Raw genomic sequence first — 18439 nt, 5'->3', positions numbered from 1 at the left:
TAGCTTAGTTTCTTCTTTGCCTATTCTAATTCCTTCAATTTCTTTTTCTTCTCTTATTGCTAAAGCTAACATTTCTAGTATCATATTTAATAACAGTGATTCTATTTATTCCTATGCTCTCCAATGTTTTCAGTAGGAATTGGTGGTGTATTTTGTCAAAAGCTTTTTCTGCATCTATTGAGAAAGTCATATGGTTTCTGTTAGTTTTGTTGTTGATATGATCAGTAATGCTGATAGTTTTCCTAATATTGAACCAACCCTGCATTCTTGGCATAAATCCTACCTGATCATAATGTATTATTCTTGTGGTAAGTTGCTATATTCTTTTTGGTAATATCTTATTTAAAATTTTTAGATCTATATTCATTAGAGAAATTGGCCTATAATTTTCTTTCTCTATTTTGGCTCTTCCTGGTTTAGATATCAAAACCATATTTGTATCATAAAAATAATTTGGAAGGACTCCTTCTTCACCAATTTCCCCTTATAGTCTATACAGTATTGAAATTAACTGTTCTTTAAATGTTTGATAGAATTCACTTGTAAATCCATCTGACCCTGGAGATTTTTTTCCTAGGGAGTTCATGGATAGCTTGTTCAATTTCTTTTTCTGAGATGGGGTTATTTAAGTATGCAACTTCCTCTTCTGTTAATCTGGACAATTCATATATTTTTAAAAATATTCATCCATCTCACTTAAATTGTCAAATTAATGGGCAAACAGTTGGGCAAAGTAATTTCTAATTATTGTTTTAATTTCCTTCTCATTGGAGGTGAGTTCTCCCTTTTCATTTTTGATATTGGTAATTTGGTTTTTTTCTTTCTTTTTTTTAAATCAAATTGACCAAAGGTTTATCAATTTTATTGTTTTTTTTCATAAAATCAACTCTTAGTTTTATTTATTAGTTCAATAGTTTTCTTAATTTCAATTTTATTAATCTTTCCTTTGGTTTTCAGTATTTCTAATTTGGTATTTACTTGGGGATTTTCAATTTTTTCTTTTTCTAGCTTTTTCAGCTGCATGCCCAATTCATTGATCTCCTCTTTCTCTATTTTATTCATGTAGGCATTCAATGATGTAAAATTTCCCCTAAGAACTGATTTTGCAGAATCCCATAAGTTTTGGTAGATTCTCATTCTTGTCATTCTCTTGAACCCAGGGTCACACAGTAAATTAGTGTCTGAGTCTGGATTTGAGCCCAGGTCATTCATACTCTTAAGTCCAGCACCTGGTTCACTGTGCCAGAATGATCATTTGCTTTTATTCTGAGACTGGTTTTTCTTTTCTTCTGTTCACTTTTCCTATTTATACTTGGTATTCAGATCTCTTATTTCACACCTACTTCAAATTCTGTACCTCAATATCATTTAACAATCTTATTCATACCCCAACTTGCTCTGCCAAGTTTTGGGTTATTGCTTCTGTGTAACTCGATAAGGGAATCTGCTGATGCATCCTGACATATACCTCAGGAACAATCTGGTTGATTTTCCCTTTATGTTTGGAAATGAATATGTCCTGTTTTAGGAGAGAAGACAACCTTTTGTACCATGATTGCCCTTGGGAAACAATTACTTTTCCTTTTGCTTGCAGCCTTGAACACTCTCATTACTCTTGAGCATCTCAGACAAGTGTAGTGTGTCCTTAGGGACTCCTTCTGTTCCTTTAAGGTGCCATGTACCCCTGTTTTGGGAGAGGTATTCTCCCCTGGGATGTGAGTCTTGAAAGTTACAACTCACTCTCATGGCCAAAAGTTGAATGGAATGTTATGCCAACAATGTATGACAATACTCCTTCATTATAGATGGGTAAAAGCTGACTTCCAAAATATTTTTGCTTGCTGTAATATAGCAAAATAATGCAAATCCCTTCAGGTTGAGAGTACACACATTACGTTTTCCTCTTTGATAGAGCAGATGGGTATAAACAGTAGAGAGGTTTGTATTACTTTGTGTTTACTCTGGTTGCTGGTGACTGTGATCATTTAAGTAATTATAGTCTTGGTTTTCTTATCTCTAAAATAAAAACTATTATAAAATCATTGACTCTTTCCTTCTCTAAGCAATCTACTATGTTTATCAGGTTACTATGTCCGGGAAAAATCTAAGCAAATCATCGCTCTGCTGATGGATGAACAGCTGCTGCATAAAGAGCGGGAGGTGGCGTGTCGGACGAGAAGACGAACATCCTATTCAATGACGTTTCCAAAAAGATTGCCTGGCGCTGGCCACTCACCGACTCACTCAGCAGGTCCTGCCCTGGTGTCAGATGCCTCTGCTTCAGAGAACAAACGCAAGCTTCCCAAGGTGTCAAGGCTTCACCTCACAAGTGCGTATCTGGAAAAGTTGTCACCCTGTACTGGGGGGACAGGGGGCCCCATGTTTAATGAATAAATATATACACACATATCTATATATATATTATGTATAAATATCAAAATGTTGGGTTCAGGTGTAAAGGGCAGGAAAACGATTGATTTACTACTCATATCTGTTGTTTTGTTGAACTACTCTTGAATACAAATATATGCTTCAAGCACAATTTTTTTAAGGTTAGAAGCTACCAAATGAATCCATAATGAAACAAATTGGCGTCATGGCAGTTTTGAAGTGGACTCATGCCTGGAAAAGGAATGCATGCTGATATCTAGTATGAAAGGAGCGTGATGTAGCTGGGCACAGTGGGGTGGTGGGAAGAATCCTAGTGTTGGAGTCTAGAGAGCCTGAGTTCAAATTTTGGCTCAGTTATTTAATGCTGACATGACATTGTGCAAAAGACTGAGAATCTCTAGGTCTCAGATTCCTCATCTGAAAGATGAAGTCTTTGAACTAGATAACCATTAAGCATCCTTTGGCTATCCATTCCATGACAGAAGTGGGTGCATGTTGGCATCCACCCTCTTTATGATTTCAGCTGTTGTTTTGTCAGCTAAGTCAGTCATTCCCAGATGAGCTGGTTTTGTATAAAAGGAGAATAAAAGTAAATTCTCTGGAGTTTGAGTGTGATTTTTTTCCTGGATATTCACAGTGTCTAATGGAGCTAGGTTGCAATATCATACTTTGGCAACACGTGTTGCCATCTGACAAATGATGTGCTTGATAAACTCAATAAAATGAATTCATGATCTGCTTCATGAAATTTTCAGACAGATAATTCCATGTATTAGTTTATTTAAAGCAATCAGTGTTTGAATAGTTCACAATTAATGGAATCTAGTAAGAAAATAGTATTCACTTAAATGCTGACTTTGTTGGAATGCATTATTCTGTTAAATGAGGCCAGCTCTACAAGTATTGGTGCAGGAATGTGGGATTTCTGTTTGATGTTGTTGTATGTGTAGTGCTGGATATCTGATGAGGCAAAGAAGCATCCTCTTGACGGGGTGGAGACAGACTGATTCATTAGCTTAAATACTGGGAAAGTGGGGGGATGAGAAACAAAGGCTCAAAAATGCTATTTGGGGTATGTTCCTAGGAAAAGTCACTGCCCCATTTCTAGTTAGGGATACAAGGATTCATAGAATTATCCTATGAGGTGCTGGAAGGTACCTCAGAGTCCATCTCAGAGATCCCCATTTCATAAAGGAGTGAAAAAGAAAAGGACAAGGAGGTTAAGTGACTTCTCTGGAGTCATAGAAGTGGAATATCAGGGCTATGATTTGAATCCAGACCCATCAGTCCTGGAAGCAGGGGAAGGTCTGAGAATCCTTCATGGAGGGATCCTTGAAGGAAGAAAAGCATCTTTGGAGAAGTGATGTGAGGAGGGAGTGCATGGGAGATATCCAAGGGGTGCAGAGCCTGGCAGTGTAGCCTGTGGGAATAACCAAAGGCATAAGCAATGGCTTCTTGAGTTTGGGTATCTGGATCAAAACTGGAGGCAAGTTTGACTGATCTGATGTGAAGGAACTGCTCTTTTATTTGCAAAATTAAGAGGAAATCAGATTATGGGGGGCTTTAAATGATATGCCAAGGAATTTGTATTTTATTTAGGAAGTTTGTTTTGGCAGCTTTGTGGATGATGGATAAAAAAGGGAGATGAATTAGGAGGCTCCTAAGAGTAGTCCAGGGGAGAGAGAATGAAGCCTGAGTTGGGGTGATGCAATGGGGGTAAAGAGGAGGGAGGCTGCTGACAGCATGATGGATGGGGGCCCGAGGTAGAGGGAAGAGTCTAGCATGACTGAGGTTATACACCTGACTGGCTAGGATAATGATGATGCTGACAGATGTGGATGGTAGAGGTGGCGCTGCTTAGGATATGCCCAGTTTGAAACATTGGTGAGATGCTTGGGTGGAGTCATCCAGACACTAGACTGGACTGGGATTGGACAGAGAGATTATTAGGGCTGGATGGATAGTTTCAAAAGTTATCTGTGTGAGGCTGGTCACTGAGTCTACAAGAATAAGAGAAGAGAGCTGAGAACCAAAGTTGGAGGTACCTGAGCTTAGGATGCACTGGAGACTGAAAAGGCCCAACCAGGCAGATGGGAGAAGGACTGGGAGAAAGCAACAACCACCGTGGCAGGTATGATGGGGAAGAGGCCAGGGATGGGGGGGAGGGAAGGGCTGAAAGAGGGAAGGAGGGGAGCGAGAGTCAAGGATGGTGGCTTGGGAGAGGGGCTTAGGCTAAAGGGAAGCAAAAGAGTTTACTAAAGTTTTCAAAGGATGTGGTAGGGAAGAAAGACTTTCAGGAAGAAAGACTTTTTGGACCAGCCACATCATGCCATCAGTATGGGCAGCTCCCTGTGAGAAAATTCCCTCTATCCAATGCAGATGAACATCTCCTCTGCTTCTTGCAGCCTTAGAGTTGTCTGGGGGCTCTGATCGGGGTCACACAACCAGGCTGTGTCAAAGGCAGGGCTTGAACTCAGGTCTTCCTGGCTCAGAGGCCCACTCTGTAGGTATCCATAGCAGGACACCATTTCTCCTGAGGTTGGATGCTATGAATTTGTAGTGGGTACTATGGGCATGACCTCGGACAGCTCCAGAGAAGGTGAGGTGGTGAACAGCTGTGATAGTCTAATGAAAAGCCTGGCCTTGCTGGCCTGCACTGCCCCTGCTGGCTCTAAATCAATCCTAAGAGAGGGTGGGAGGACAAGGGCCCAAAAAGCCATGGGAGATCAGTGTTGATTGGAACTGGTCGTTGTCATGCCCTGGCTGTGAGGAATCGAAGCAAGATTTGAGCCTGCATGATGGATCCCAGGCTTCACCACCACTAGTATCATAGCAGCGGAATTCATGTCTCCTACTTATATAGGCAATTAACATCTCTACTCTGTCATGTTTTACAGAAATGGAAACTGAAATTTTAGAATACTTAAAAAGAACACTGTGGAAGCCCCTGAAAAACATTGTTTTCCCTATCACAGATTTTAACCTATCTGGCTTTTAAGAGCCCATCTTCCTAGGCTCGGTGTGCACCATGTGGGAGGAAGAAAAATGAGCCTGGTAGGAAGAATGGGGGAAAATAAAGTGACAGCAGAATAGAGCCAAGGGAGGGGAGATAATGGCGCCTGCATTCAGAGTGAAGAATGGGAAAGAAAACCTTCCCATGGGGAGCTTCCTCACAGGCCTGGGAGTGCTGCTGTTCCGGTGCTGAGAGGACGATGCGCTTGGTAAATAGGATGCTGAGGAGGCTGAAGACGGGAGCGGAAGTGCACGCCAGGGAAATCTGCAATGTGATTGGCAAAACAAAAGGAAACCCAAGCAGTGCAAACCTACTGACCTCGTCCTGTCCACGGCCAGCTGGCCTGCTTTTAAACTTTGTTTTCTTACTTTTTTCAAGTTAACATTTCTATAGCTTAAGGTTGACAAATTGTTGTCCTCACAACCCTCCTTCGAGGTGGGTTTTACCTAATCCCCATCTCCTTTTAAAGATGAGGAAACTGAGGGTCAGAGTGGTGAGGTGACTGGGAGTGAGGCTTAAGCTTGGGCTCAGTGTTGGGAGAAATTCGACATGGCTGATACTTGTACTTTGCTTAATCCACAAACTGCCAAAGAAGCAGCATCCACAGGTACCACATTTGTGGTCTCAAGATGATTTTTAAAATCTTTGATTGCTCCAAGGTCAGGCGCACTGGTGTCATGTACAGTCATAGAGAGTTGCTTGAGACGTGTTGGTGGAGTGAAGTGACCGGCCCAGGACAGCCTCTGTGTGCTCAGAGAAAGGAAGAAGAGACAGTTTCCTCACACTTCATGGCAAAGACAAATTTTAAAAGAGTAGAATTGATGGCGTCTGAAGCATCCTTGTCGAGCACCTGCCCCATCTTGTTCTGTTAGATGGGTACAAAGAACACGCAGACTTGTGAGGAGCTGACAAGCCCATGGCAGAGAGCGTGTCTAGAGCTCCTCATATGTGATGCCTCACCTGATCCTCCCAACAACTCTGGAAGCTTCATGCTTTTCTTATCTCCGTTTTACAGAGAGGAAACTGAGGCAAACAGAAATTAAGTGACTTGCCCAGGGTCACACAGATAGTAAATGTCTGGAGTCAGATTTGAGTTCAGGTCTTCCTGACCTTGAACTGAACGAGGGAAGGTCAGGGCTGGGAGAGGCCTGAGAACAGAGGATGTCAGGGCTGGGAGGGGCCTAAGAACAGGGCATGTCAGAGCTGGGAGGGGCCTGAGAACAGGTGATGTCAGGGCTGGGAGGTGCCTGAGAACAGGGCATGTCAGAGCTGGGAGGGGCCTGAGAACAGGGGATGTCAGGGCTGGGAGGTGCCTGAGAACAGGGCATGTCAGGGCTGGGGGGGGCCTGAGAACAGGGGATGTCAGGGCTGGGAGGTGACTGAGAACAGGGCATGTCAGGGCTGGGGGGGGCCTGAGAACAGGGGATGTCAGGGCTGGGAGGGGCCTGAGAACAGGGCATGTCAGAGCTGGGAGGGGCCTGAGAACAGGGGATGTCAGGGCTGGGAGGTGCCTGAGAACAGGGCATGTCAGGGCTGGGAGGGGCCTGAGAACAGGGGATGTCAGAGCTGGGAGGGGCCTGAGAACAGAGGATGTCAATGCTTAGAGGGGCCTTAGAACATGTCTTGATATCAGTTTGCCCTAGCTCCTCCAGCTCAAGCCACGGTCACATACTGAACGTAAGGAACAAAGTGTAACCTGGGGACTGAAGAACAATTGCATCGTGAGCTCCTTGAGGACAGGGGCAGTCTTTTGCCTTTTTGTGCATCTTAAGCACTTAGCCGGGCACCTAGCACGTAGTGAGCACTTAATAAATATTCACTGACTGTCCAAGGTGTGTGATCTAGGTAAGTGAGGCCCAGGGCAGATAGACTTGGTGTGATTTCATTGTACAGGCCTCCCATGAGAGAGCTGCCTCCACCAGTAGAGGCTGGCACTTGCTCTGTAACTTCTGCTCTTGAAGAGTTGCCCAGAGCACAGAGAGATTCAGTGAGTTTCCTGGAGTCACACGGTTAGGAGGGGTCAGAGACAAGGCTGGAACCCAGCTGCCTAGCTTCTCTAGCTGTTGTGCCGTGTGTATTAGTGTGAAGTAAATGGATGGGCCTTTGTATCCTGAATGAAAGAAACCAGGCAAGCGTCTAGACTGAAAGCATACCCTCAGAAGCTTGCCTCCTGGTTCTATCTATTCTTACGTATTATCAGAATCTCAGCAAAACTAAGGAGATTTACTCATAAATGAATAATTCCACAAAATGCTAATACTTAATATCACCACAAACTAATCCTGCTTTAGAAATCTCCTTTAATATTAAAGTATTTCTTTGACTTAGTCAAAGAAACTATATTGTTAATATAGTCTACAATGAGTGGGGACATGAGGTAAATAAATGAAGCAGAGCAGGGGATCCCTGGCCTTTGAGAAGCCTATAATGTAAATAGTGAAACAGAAGAGCTCTATATGGGAATGTTTGTATGTTTTAAATGGTACCTAACACTGAGCCAAAAGTATGGGGTTCCCTGTTCTACGGGAGATCTACCCATTTTCATTTGATATCCCACAGGTTTGTATGGAAGTGGGAAAAGAAAGGATGGAATTAGGGGATGGTAAGGAGTGCAGAGCGTGTGAGGGGGAGGCCTGGGAAGGGTCTAGACCCCCTAGGCTCAGGTGCATACTGTTGCAGAGACCTTGGAAGAGCCATTGCAGGGTTTTGAGCAAGGCTGTGGCCTGCAGGCAGATCTGGGCCTTTGGAAGGGTGTTTTGGGAGGGATTTGAGGGGGAAAGGCCTGGAAACAGCAGGACGGGAGAATCCTCAGTAGGCCCAGAAGGACATAACTGAAGCCTTCCCTAGAGCAGAGTCAGAGGCAGGAGAAAGATGGGAGCCATACGGAAGAGATTCAATAGGACTTTGACATTTATCTAACATGGGACAAGGAAGGAAGGACCAAGCCTGTCCTAGAAGTCTGGAGCCTGGAGTCAGCCCTCACATTTCCTAATCTAGTTCAAGGTCAGGAAGGCCTAAGTTCAAATCTGACACTAGATACTTACTACCTATGTGACCCTGGGCAAGTCACTGCATTTCTATTTGCCTCAGTTTCCTCATCTGTAAAATGGAGATGAGGCCATCAGAAATAAGGCCTTGGGAAAAGTCTACACACAAGGCAGGAAAAGGAAGAGAAGCTAATGAGAGACAGAGAGGTGGGAGGGGAATAGGAGAGAAGAGTGTCATGAATCAGATGGAAGACAGACTGTCAAGGAGGAATGTGGAGCCTGCAGTGCAGTGTCAAGAAAGCTGAGGACCCATGGGAGCCATTGCTGGAATGTTTGGATTACATTGTCCTCTGCTCAGAGAACACAAACTCCTTATCCTGGCATTCAAGGCCCTCCAGAGTCTGACTTCAGTGCACTCAGCCTTGTCAGGCACTAGCTCTCCCATTATACTCTTTATTTCAGCAAAACTAGAATGCGTATTGGTCCCCAGTCTTCTGCCTATCTAAACTTTGTTGTGTCTGCACCTGCTGTCTTCCCCGATGCCTGGACAGCCTCCTTCCAAGTTCTCCTTTTAGAAATCTTTCCCTTCCCTTCTCTTAAGGCCCAGATTAGTGTCCTTTTCTTCTCTGATTCCCCAAATCATAAGCAGCCCTTCTTGATGTCTCCTGCCACTTTGTTTAGAACTGTCCTGTCCCCCTGCTGCATTTTTGTTCTGCTAATCTATATTCTTGTCTTACTCCCCAGCCCCACATCAGACTGGAAGGTTTTGGAGGACAGGGATTGCAATGTAGGATGATGGATCTAAAGCTTGAAAGGGACTTAGAGATCATCTAGTCTAGCCTTCTTATTTAACATATGAAGAAACAAAAGCCCAGAGAAATACTTGCCCTGACTCACATGGGTGTATGTAGTAGCCAAGATCTGAATCCAGGTCCTCCAAACCATCTGATCAATTGGACATCTTGGGCTGCCTGCACATCCTGTAGAGATCTTACGCTCAGTGTGTCCCAAATGGAACTTAATTCTTTTTCCTTCCCAACCGTCCTCTCCTCCTAACTTCCTGATTACTGTTGAGAGTATCCCCCCTCCTCACAATCGCTCAGGCTCATGACTGGGGGTCATCTTCATCTCCTTTATCAAATAAACTGCCTGGTCTTGATGTTTCCATTCACAAAATCTGTCTGTGCCCCCTTCTCTCATTGGCCTCTGCCCCCACCCTTGGGCATTGTTCATTGGTCTCTATGCCTCAAGTCTCTGGACACTCTCATCCTTCCTCCACTTAGCTATAAACTGATCTTCCTAACCATGTCACCCCCTACCCCCATTCCACAAAATCTATGACTCCCAGTTACTGCCAGTATAAAATCCTCTATTTGGCAGAGGCGAAAGCATTGGATCTAGTCACAGGCCCTAGATTCAAATCCTGGCTCAGCACTTACAAACCATGTGACTTCAGGCACGTTTTCTTCCTCATCTATAAAGTGAAGGGGTTCAACTAGGTGACCTTTAATCTAAGCAGTGACCCTTTGAACGTGTTCTTCTCCTCTAATTGTATCATTTCTCTACCCTTTTTTCCATTTCAAATACCATTTCTTTTATTCTTTTCAAAAACATATGGATTGATTGTTCCTGTTTTCCCCTTCTGTTTTCATTATTTCTTCCATCCCAGCCCTACCTACACCACTGAACACCTGACTCATGCTTGTCTACCAGACTGAATTAACTCTTTCAAATTTCTTTTCAAAATTGGATATTTAAGACACTCATTTGCTGTTCTTTCTCTGGAAGAACTTCCTAGAGGAATATAGTCAAAGTAGGGCAGAAGAGAAAGAAATGCAGGTTTTGGAATGCTTTCCTATGTGTTTTTTTTAAACTGACAAATGATAATTAGTGCAGAATGCTCAGGTTTGGCATCGTGTGGTCTGAGGATAATAACTCTAGCCTCGACATCCTTTGCAAGCTTATGATTATGTGGAAAAAAAGACAAACTATTCATCATCTGAAAAACTTAGTGCCCCCTGCCCCAGTTTTATTACTGATTTTATCCATCCTCTTTAGACCTTAGCCGGCTGAGCGGGCACTGAGTCTTTTCTGTAATTGGACTGGCACGAAAGCCTGTCAACCCGCAGTAACAGTGTTCAGATGCTAAATCATAAAGGGAACACTTTGGGACTTTGTCCAGGACCAAAGAGCAGTGGGACACGTCTTCGTTTCCAAAATAGAGCCTGGCATCCTGAAGGAACCTAAGTCAGGATGTCACTTTCCTGTCCCATCTGACAAAATGTCACAACGTTCTGAATTTTGTTCTCTGGTATTGCAGTGTTATTATCTTAGCAATACAACCTCACAGAAATTTAAATCTCACTAGAAATGTTTTTATATAGCAACTAGCACCCTAATATGTAAGCACTTATCTTCGGATGAATCATTAGCATCATTGCCTGCAGCATGTCTTCCCTCTTCCTTTGAGGTTCACAGCCCAAACTGATAAAAAACAGTTTACCATAGCAAGAAAACGCTGTTTCCTGAAAGAGCCAGCTGTCGATTCTTCTTGTCGGTGTACCTCAGTCTAATAGTGTCATTAGACTCTGCACATTTCCAGTGTTGCATCACCGGACAAAAAATCCGGATTACTGTTCATGTTCATTCCTAGCTCTAGCCATGAAAAAGCCTGGCTTCAGATCCTGTCACAGATTCTCACTAGCTGTGTGACTATGGAGAAGTCACCAACCTCTCTGAGTTCCACTTTCTCATCCATAAAAAAAGGAGGGGATTGAACTAGATGATGCCAAGTTCCTGCCCACTCTAAATCTCTGATAACCTCTCTGAGCCTCAGTTTCCTCACCTGAAAATGCTGATATAATAAGAGTAACTGCTTCCCAGGGTGGTAAGGTCCGTACACAGGTACGGTGCTTTACAAACTTTAGAGCGATGTCAGTTATCGTTACTGGTGGCTGTGTTTTAGTGCTTTTTATTCTACGGATGTCTGCTTCCTATTCTTGGTCCCTTCCTGGCTTTTCCAGGCAGTTTAAAGATGCCCTTCATTGATGTATTCCAGACCTGAGATTCCACAAAAATATAATAAATTCCCATGATTTTAAAATCATTTCATATTTTTGAATGCCCAGTGTGTTTTATATGTACGTAAGACAAGGAATAATAAGACATAGTCACTGCTGAAATCAATTGTAAGTAGATCAAGCAGACCAGACCTCAAATCATCAGCTTCATGTTCAGTATTGCTAATTTTCAAATCTCCAAGTCTATGGGAAATTCACTCTTGCCTTACTTATTTTTTTATGTAAAATCCATATTTATTGACACATTTTGTTAATCTAAAGGATAAATTTTCTCTAGGTCTCTTCATTCTTCCTAGCACATTGTGTGTTTTCCTTCCTTCAGGGAGGTTGGCTGCCCTCCAGTGATCTTATCTATTCTTTTTTTTCTTTTTAATTTTTTTTGGTTACATTTGAGTTCCAAACTGTTTCCCTCCCTCTCTTCCAACCATGCACTAGAGAAGGCAAATAATTTTTTACCCTATCCCTCCTCAGAAATCTAATTTACTTCTAACCACTTCTTCCCTAATCTGCATACCCTTCTAAAAGTCCCTCCCTTCTCCTATCTCTCTGCCCTCCTATATCTCTATAAGTTAAGGAAACTTTTATACCCTACTAAATGTATATGTTATTCTTTCTTTAACCCAGTGCTTATGAGAATAAGATTCCCATTATTACCTGCCTTTTAACCCATCCTCCCCTGCACTCTTCTTCTATTCGTGCCTGATCTCCCTTCCCGATTGTATTTTTTAGGGTCATAATCAACTCAATCCCAAGCCATCTAGTCATGTATACTCTTTCAAACTACCCTAGTAATAACACTCTTAAGAGTTACAAATATCATTTTCTCTTAGAAGAAGTGAACAGTTTAACTTTATTGAATCCCTTATAGTTGGTCTTTCTTATATTTTCTTATGTTTCTCCTAATTCTTGTAAGTCAGATTTTCTGTTTAGTTCTAACCTTTTCCTCAAGAATATCTGAAAGTCTTTTACTTCATTAAATGTCCATTTTTTCTTTTTGTTTCTTTCTAGTTACTTGTAGTATTTTCTTCTTGACCTGGGAGCTTTGAATCTTACCTATAATGTTCTTTTGAGTTTTCATTTTGGGATTTCTTTCAGGTGATGATCATGAATTTTTTTCAATTTCTATTTTGCATTCTAGTTCCAGAACTTCAGGACAATTTTCCTTAATAATTTCTTGAACCATAATGTCTAGACTCTTCTTTTGGTCATAACTTTCAGGTAGTCTGACAATTCTTATATTATCTCTTCTCATTCTATTTTCCAGGTCAGTTGTTTTTCTAATAAGATGTTTCCCATTCTTTTCTATTTTTTCATTCTTTTGATTTTGTTTGATTATTTCTTGATGTCTGATGAAGTCATTAGTTTCCCCTAGCCCACTTCTAAGTTTTAAGGAGTTATTTTCTTCAGTAAGTTTTTGGATCACTTTGTCCAATTGGTTGACTCTCTTTTCATAATTTTCTTGTTTTTTTCTTGCATTACTCATTTCTTTTCCAAATTTTCCCTCAACCTCTGGTATCTGAGTTTTAAAGTCCCTTTTAAGCTCTTCCATGAACACTTTTTGGACTTATGGCCATTTCACATTTTTCTTTGAAGTTTTACGGGAAGCTGTTTTGTCTGCTACTGAATTTGAACCCTGACCTTCTCTATCACCATGGTAGCTATCTGTGGTTGTTTTATTTCTCTGTTGTTCGCTCATTTTTAATGGCCTCTTTCTTGGCTGTTAACTTTATATGAGGGTCAGCCTCTGCTCCTGGGGTGTGGGGATAATGTCTCAGACTGCAGGGTCTTGTTTTCTGAGCTTTGTCTGGCTTTTGACCTCTTGGTTCTTCCGGTGGGCTATAAAGCAAGGCCAGATGCGGTCATTCCTCCTCCAATTCACTCCTTGGTCTATGAATGACCTCAGGTCCTCTTCTCCAAACTAGAGCCTTGACTGGGGCCTCTAGCTCCTCTGCCAACCCAAGGCTGCATCAGCAGGTCCCTCTGTCCTGGAAGCAAAACCAGAGACCCCGCTCTTCTGCCAGTGACCACAAGCAGCAGGGCCCCAGCCCTCTGTGATTGCACTCAAAGTGTGTGCTCACTGCCTCTCTCCCATGGCCACAGAATGCACTGGAGGGCCCCCTCTAAGCCCTCCTGCTTGGCTGTTCAACCACCACAGGTCTGTGGGGTTAAATGGTTGTTGTCCATTCTTGAAGAGGACCAAAATGACATCACCATGATAAAGTGAAGTGTCAGTGTGTCTGACTGGGGCTGATCAGACCAATATGAGCTCGGAATGCCCTACCACAGGTTGAGCACAGATAGTCCATGTTAATATTTGGGGTGATTACTCCAAATTTGTGCATCCTATGTTTACTTTGTGCTGTCTCAATTCTGCTTTGCTTTAGAGCACAGCACCCTTTCTGATGTGGGCATGCGGTCCTGTGCCAGTGTCTCCCAAGCTGCACAGACAAATCCAAAGTTCTTGAGAGAGACCTTGAGAGTGTCCTTGTATCACTTCTTCTGACTACCATGTGATCACCTGCCCCATGCCAGTTCTCCATAAAATATTCTTTTTGGCAAGCATATATTTTGCATTTGAACAACATGGCCAGCCTGTTGGAGTTGCACTCTCTGAAGCATAGTTTGAATACTTGGCAGTTCAGCTCAAGCAAGGACTTCAGTGTCTGGTACCTTATCCTGCCAGGTGATCCTCAGAATTTTCCTAAGACAGTTCAAATGGAAGCAATTGAGTTTCCTGGTATGGCACTGGTAGACTGTCCATGTTTCACAGGCATACAACAATGAGGTCAGCACAATGGCTCTGTAGACCTTCAGTCTGGTAGTCAGTCTATTACCTCTTCTCTCCCAAACTTTTCTTTGGAGCCTTCCAAACACGGAGCTAGCTCTGGCAACGAGTGCATCAACCTTATTGTCAGTGTGTATATCCCTGGAAAGTACACTGCCAAGGTAAGTGAACTTATCCACAGCATTCAAAACTTCTCCATTTCTTGTAACTGATGGTTCCACGTATGGATGGTGTGGTGGTGGCTGGTGGGGCACCTGTGTTTTCTTGGGGTTAATTATTAGGCCAAAATGAGCACAGGCAGCAGAGAATTGATCCATACTTTGTTGCATCTCAGCTTCAGAGGATGCACTGAATGCACCATCATCTGCAAACAGAAAATCATGCACCAACACTCCCTCCACTTTGGTCTTGGCTTGTAACCTTTTCATGTTGAAGAACTTGCCATCAGTAGGGTAGCTGACCTTGATGCCTTGTTCATCCTCCTTGAAAGCATTTGACAATATGGATGAAAACATCATGCTAAAAAGCATGGGAACAAGCATACAGCCCTGCTTCACTCCATTGGAGACAGGGAAGGCACGAGAGCACTGTCCATTATCCAGAACCCAGACAAACATGCCTTCATGAAATTTATGTACTATACTGATGAACTTCTCCAGGCTGCCCCCATAGCCACCCCGAGCCTTGTTGTTTGTGGGCTCTGTGGCATCTGCCTGGAGGTGTGCACCCCTCACCCTGTCCCACCCCACCCTCCAGATCCGAGCTTTCCTAACACTCTCCCAAATTGTCTTAGGCTGGACAATTGCTTATTCCAACTTTCAATGACTTCTGAATTTGCCATCTTCCCACAATTCTCTTCCACTGTGTCTGTTCTGTAAATCCTCCTGCCCACACTCCTCTCCTTTTCTGCCTGAGAGTCTTTTTCCTTGCCTTAACTTTCTCCACGTTTTAAGGCTGTCTCAGGGACCTGCAAAAATCCTATCTTCCCCAGCAGCCTTTTCAGAGGGTGTTGTCTTTTTCTGCTCTCCTTTATCACCATGGAGTTTTGCCCCTAGTTCTTCTCTAATTGTTGATTTGAGATAATTTTGTCTCTGTGTCCAGACTGTAATGCTTTGAGGATAAGGACCAAGTTTGACACTTTCTTCACTTCCCCCGGTGCACCCCATAAAGTTCAGGCACAGAATATACAATTGACAATGACATTATAGAAAAGATGATGTGCTTGCTAAGAACTTAGAGATCTTCTGTCTCTAAAAGAATTCCAAAAGAATTTCATCTGCATATTTTATTCGTTTCCCATCAGAGATTTTTTTCCCAGAAGGAATGTATTTTATTTATTTTTTTCTTTTCTCAGATGATCACAAAGATGTGAGGTCTCATTGATTTGGAAGTTTCCTTCAATACCGTAGATCACAACCCATCCATATTTGTGCCCCTAGTGTGGTGAGATGGATGGAGTTCTGGACGAGGAGTCAGGATAACCCTTCCTAAGTGGATGGTACTGTGGAAATCACTGCATTTCTCTGGCTCTCCATTTCCTCATCTGGAAAATGAGGGTATTGAGAGACCAGTGAGTCCATTGAGGGACTCAGTAGCATCTAATGGCTGATGTGATATCTATTTTCCTATGATCCCATGCTACTTCTGCCTGGGTGCCCCTATAAATTTATCTCTGAGGATCCATGCTATGTGTGGAGGCTGTCTTCACTTCCTTCTGAAATCTGGTGAGTACCAATGAAGAACTCTGGCTGTGCTGTTATTCCATGTCCTCATCACATCACCAGCCCATCCTCGCTTCCTGTTATAGAATTTCTCTTCTTTTTTTTCTCCATGTAATTTCTTGATGATATCTTGTACTCCATTTCTTCTTTGGAGTATCTTGCTAGTTGTGGTTTTCTTATCAAATGATCTAAAAATTCCTGTTTTTTTCCTTTATGGTATACAGAACTCATAATATTATAATAAAGTTTCTTTTAAATACAAATAGATATAATTATGGGGAAGGACTAATGTTATCCCTTATTGGCCAGAAATCCATTTGAATAATTTTAAACCCTAGTTTCTATATTTCCATATATCTTATGTTCTTTTACAAGGATGAGGTATGTTTCAAGTTCTGAGGTTACAGAAGTGTTGGTGAGAATACGGGTAAGAATAGAAGGCTGGGGTGACTTTTTGAATCTGCCTGAGCTCGTCAATGATCACCAAGAGGAATTAAACCATTAATATTCATTACTAGCCATTGGCAGGTAGTAATAGCTTCAGTGGTCCCAGTGAGGTTTCAGAAGCATTTTTCAATGTGATTGACTAAGAAATGTAACATTTGTGTTAACTCATCCTTCCTTTTCACCAAAATAATTAGGTATCTTTCGTTGACAGAAAGTACCTCCAAGACAGAAGTGAGACCAGAGCAGAGCTATTGTATCCATATGCCGAGCAGAAGTGCAGTGTCCCAGGAAACGCTACCACTCAAAATAAACGCTTGGAAATCAGCAGAAGTAAGTCTTGAGACAAACCCATAGAATGAGCTTCCTGCTGAAGAATAAACTGTAGCCACTGGAAAACAAATACTTTTCCATCTTCATCTGGGATCAAAGGGTTAGAGTAGAAAGAACCTTGGAGGCCATCGGGGACAGCCCCTTCATTTTGCATGTGAGATACAGAGGGGCCAAGGGACTTACCCAGGGTCGTCCAGCTGGTAAATGTCTAGAAGTTTTCCACTATTAGCTTCATTTATTTTAACCTATTAATCTAGTGGAGTGCTGAATAACTAAATGTAAGCAAAACACCTTTGGGAATTTCATTTTCCAAAAAAGAAAGTGGTGCTTGGAATGGTTGATTTTCCCCCAGAAACTGAAATGAATGTTATGTAATTTAACTATAGAGGGAGTTTTAGTTGTCTCTTCCTTTGATCTCCAAAGGAGATTGGCTTCTGATTTGCTATGTCTATGCAGAAATCCCTAGAAAATATGACTCTTCAAAGCAGTTTGAAATCTGAAGACAGAGAAACAATTCTATTGAGAAAAAAGGTTTTTGTGTTTGTCCTTCGTTCTTGAAGAGGACCATGGCATCAGAATGATGACATGACTTGCAGTTGACTTTGATTTGAGTGAGGGAGTGCTGTGCAAGGTCACCAACCTCACTTTCTTCTCCTGAGCCATCTGGATCCAGAGTTGTCTAAAGAGGTCATTGTAGATGTGCAGGAAACTACTGACCAATTTAGATTTTAAAAAGGTCTGGAAGCAAGAACTTGTAATGGAGAATGAGTTCAAAGGGGAAGGATGGTTCTGGTCATGTAGACACAGGATAGGTAGCCCTGGAGCCCAGAAGGAGTGATTCCAGTGGGGGAATCTAACCCCAGCCAAAAAGTTGTTTGCTTTAATCTCTAGAAGGGAAAAGCAGGGGGTCAGGTCGAGTGGATCAAGGGAGGACTGGGGCAGCCTCTTGATAGAGAGAGATCGTGGAAGTAGAGCAAAGGCACTCCTCGAAACTCTTGTATTTGTCTTATTTTCTCTGTCAAGAAGAGGGGTCCTTGAACTAAATAAGACAGGCTCAAAATAGCTTATAGGGAGTTATTACCCAGTGTAAGTAAGGAGATGTTAAAAGAGGACCAAGCTACCTAGGCTCAGCTGAACTAGAGCCCAGGGTGCTAAAGAAACTGGTGGGTGTGATTGCTGAGCCCATGTCTGTGGACTCTGAAAGATTGTGGCGAAGAGACAGGGGGTCACAAAATGGCAATGGTCCTGTTTTCAAATAAGGGAAGAGGGTGGAATGTGCTAACTCTAGACCAGTGAACTTGACTTCATTTCCAAGAGAACTTCTGGAATCCCTTCTGAATCCTGGGTAAGTCACTTAATATCCTTTTTAAAGGGACAGATGGTGAAGGAAGAAATGGTGATCAAAGAGTCTCCCTGGATTCTTCAAGACTTGCTCATACCCAACTAACCCTCTTTCCTTTTTGTGTTACTGGGGTTACTTGACTAGCAGATGAGAGAAGTACTCCAGATGAAATTTACATAGATTTTCATGACAAAGTCTTTCATGCTGTTGTTGTGAAAGGCATGGAGAGATACAGGCTAGGTGATAGTACAGGTAGGTGGGTTGGGACTGGCTGGATGGCTTGTTGTCAGCTTTGGAAGGAGGTCTCCAGGTGGAGTACCCCAGGAATTTGTCTTTGGCCTTA

General features: G+C 42.6%; 1 protein-coding gene across 1 annotated transcript in view; it reads left to right on the top strand.

The window, feature by feature from the left end:
• The window catches only part of ENTHD1 (ENTH domain containing 1), a 124123-nt gene that overhangs the window by 26579 nt on the left and 79105 nt on the right, over positions 1 to 18439 (top strand). The window contains 2 exon segments of the mRNA XM_072656201.1: positions 2084 to 2329; positions 16636 to 16754. Of these exon segments, the coding sequence (XP_072512302.1) occupies positions 2084 to 2329; positions 16636 to 16754 (365 nt within the window).

Source organism: Notamacropus eugenii, chromosome 3 (assembly GCF_028372415.1).
Source record: "Notamacropus eugenii isolate mMacEug1 chromosome 3, mMacEug1.pri_v2, whole genome shotgun sequence".
In the NCBI taxonomy this organism is placed as follows: domain Eukaryota; kingdom Metazoa; phylum Chordata; class Mammalia; order Diprotodontia; family Macropodidae; genus Notamacropus; species Notamacropus eugenii.
This window is presented reverse-complemented; position numbering and strand designations above follow the sequence as displayed.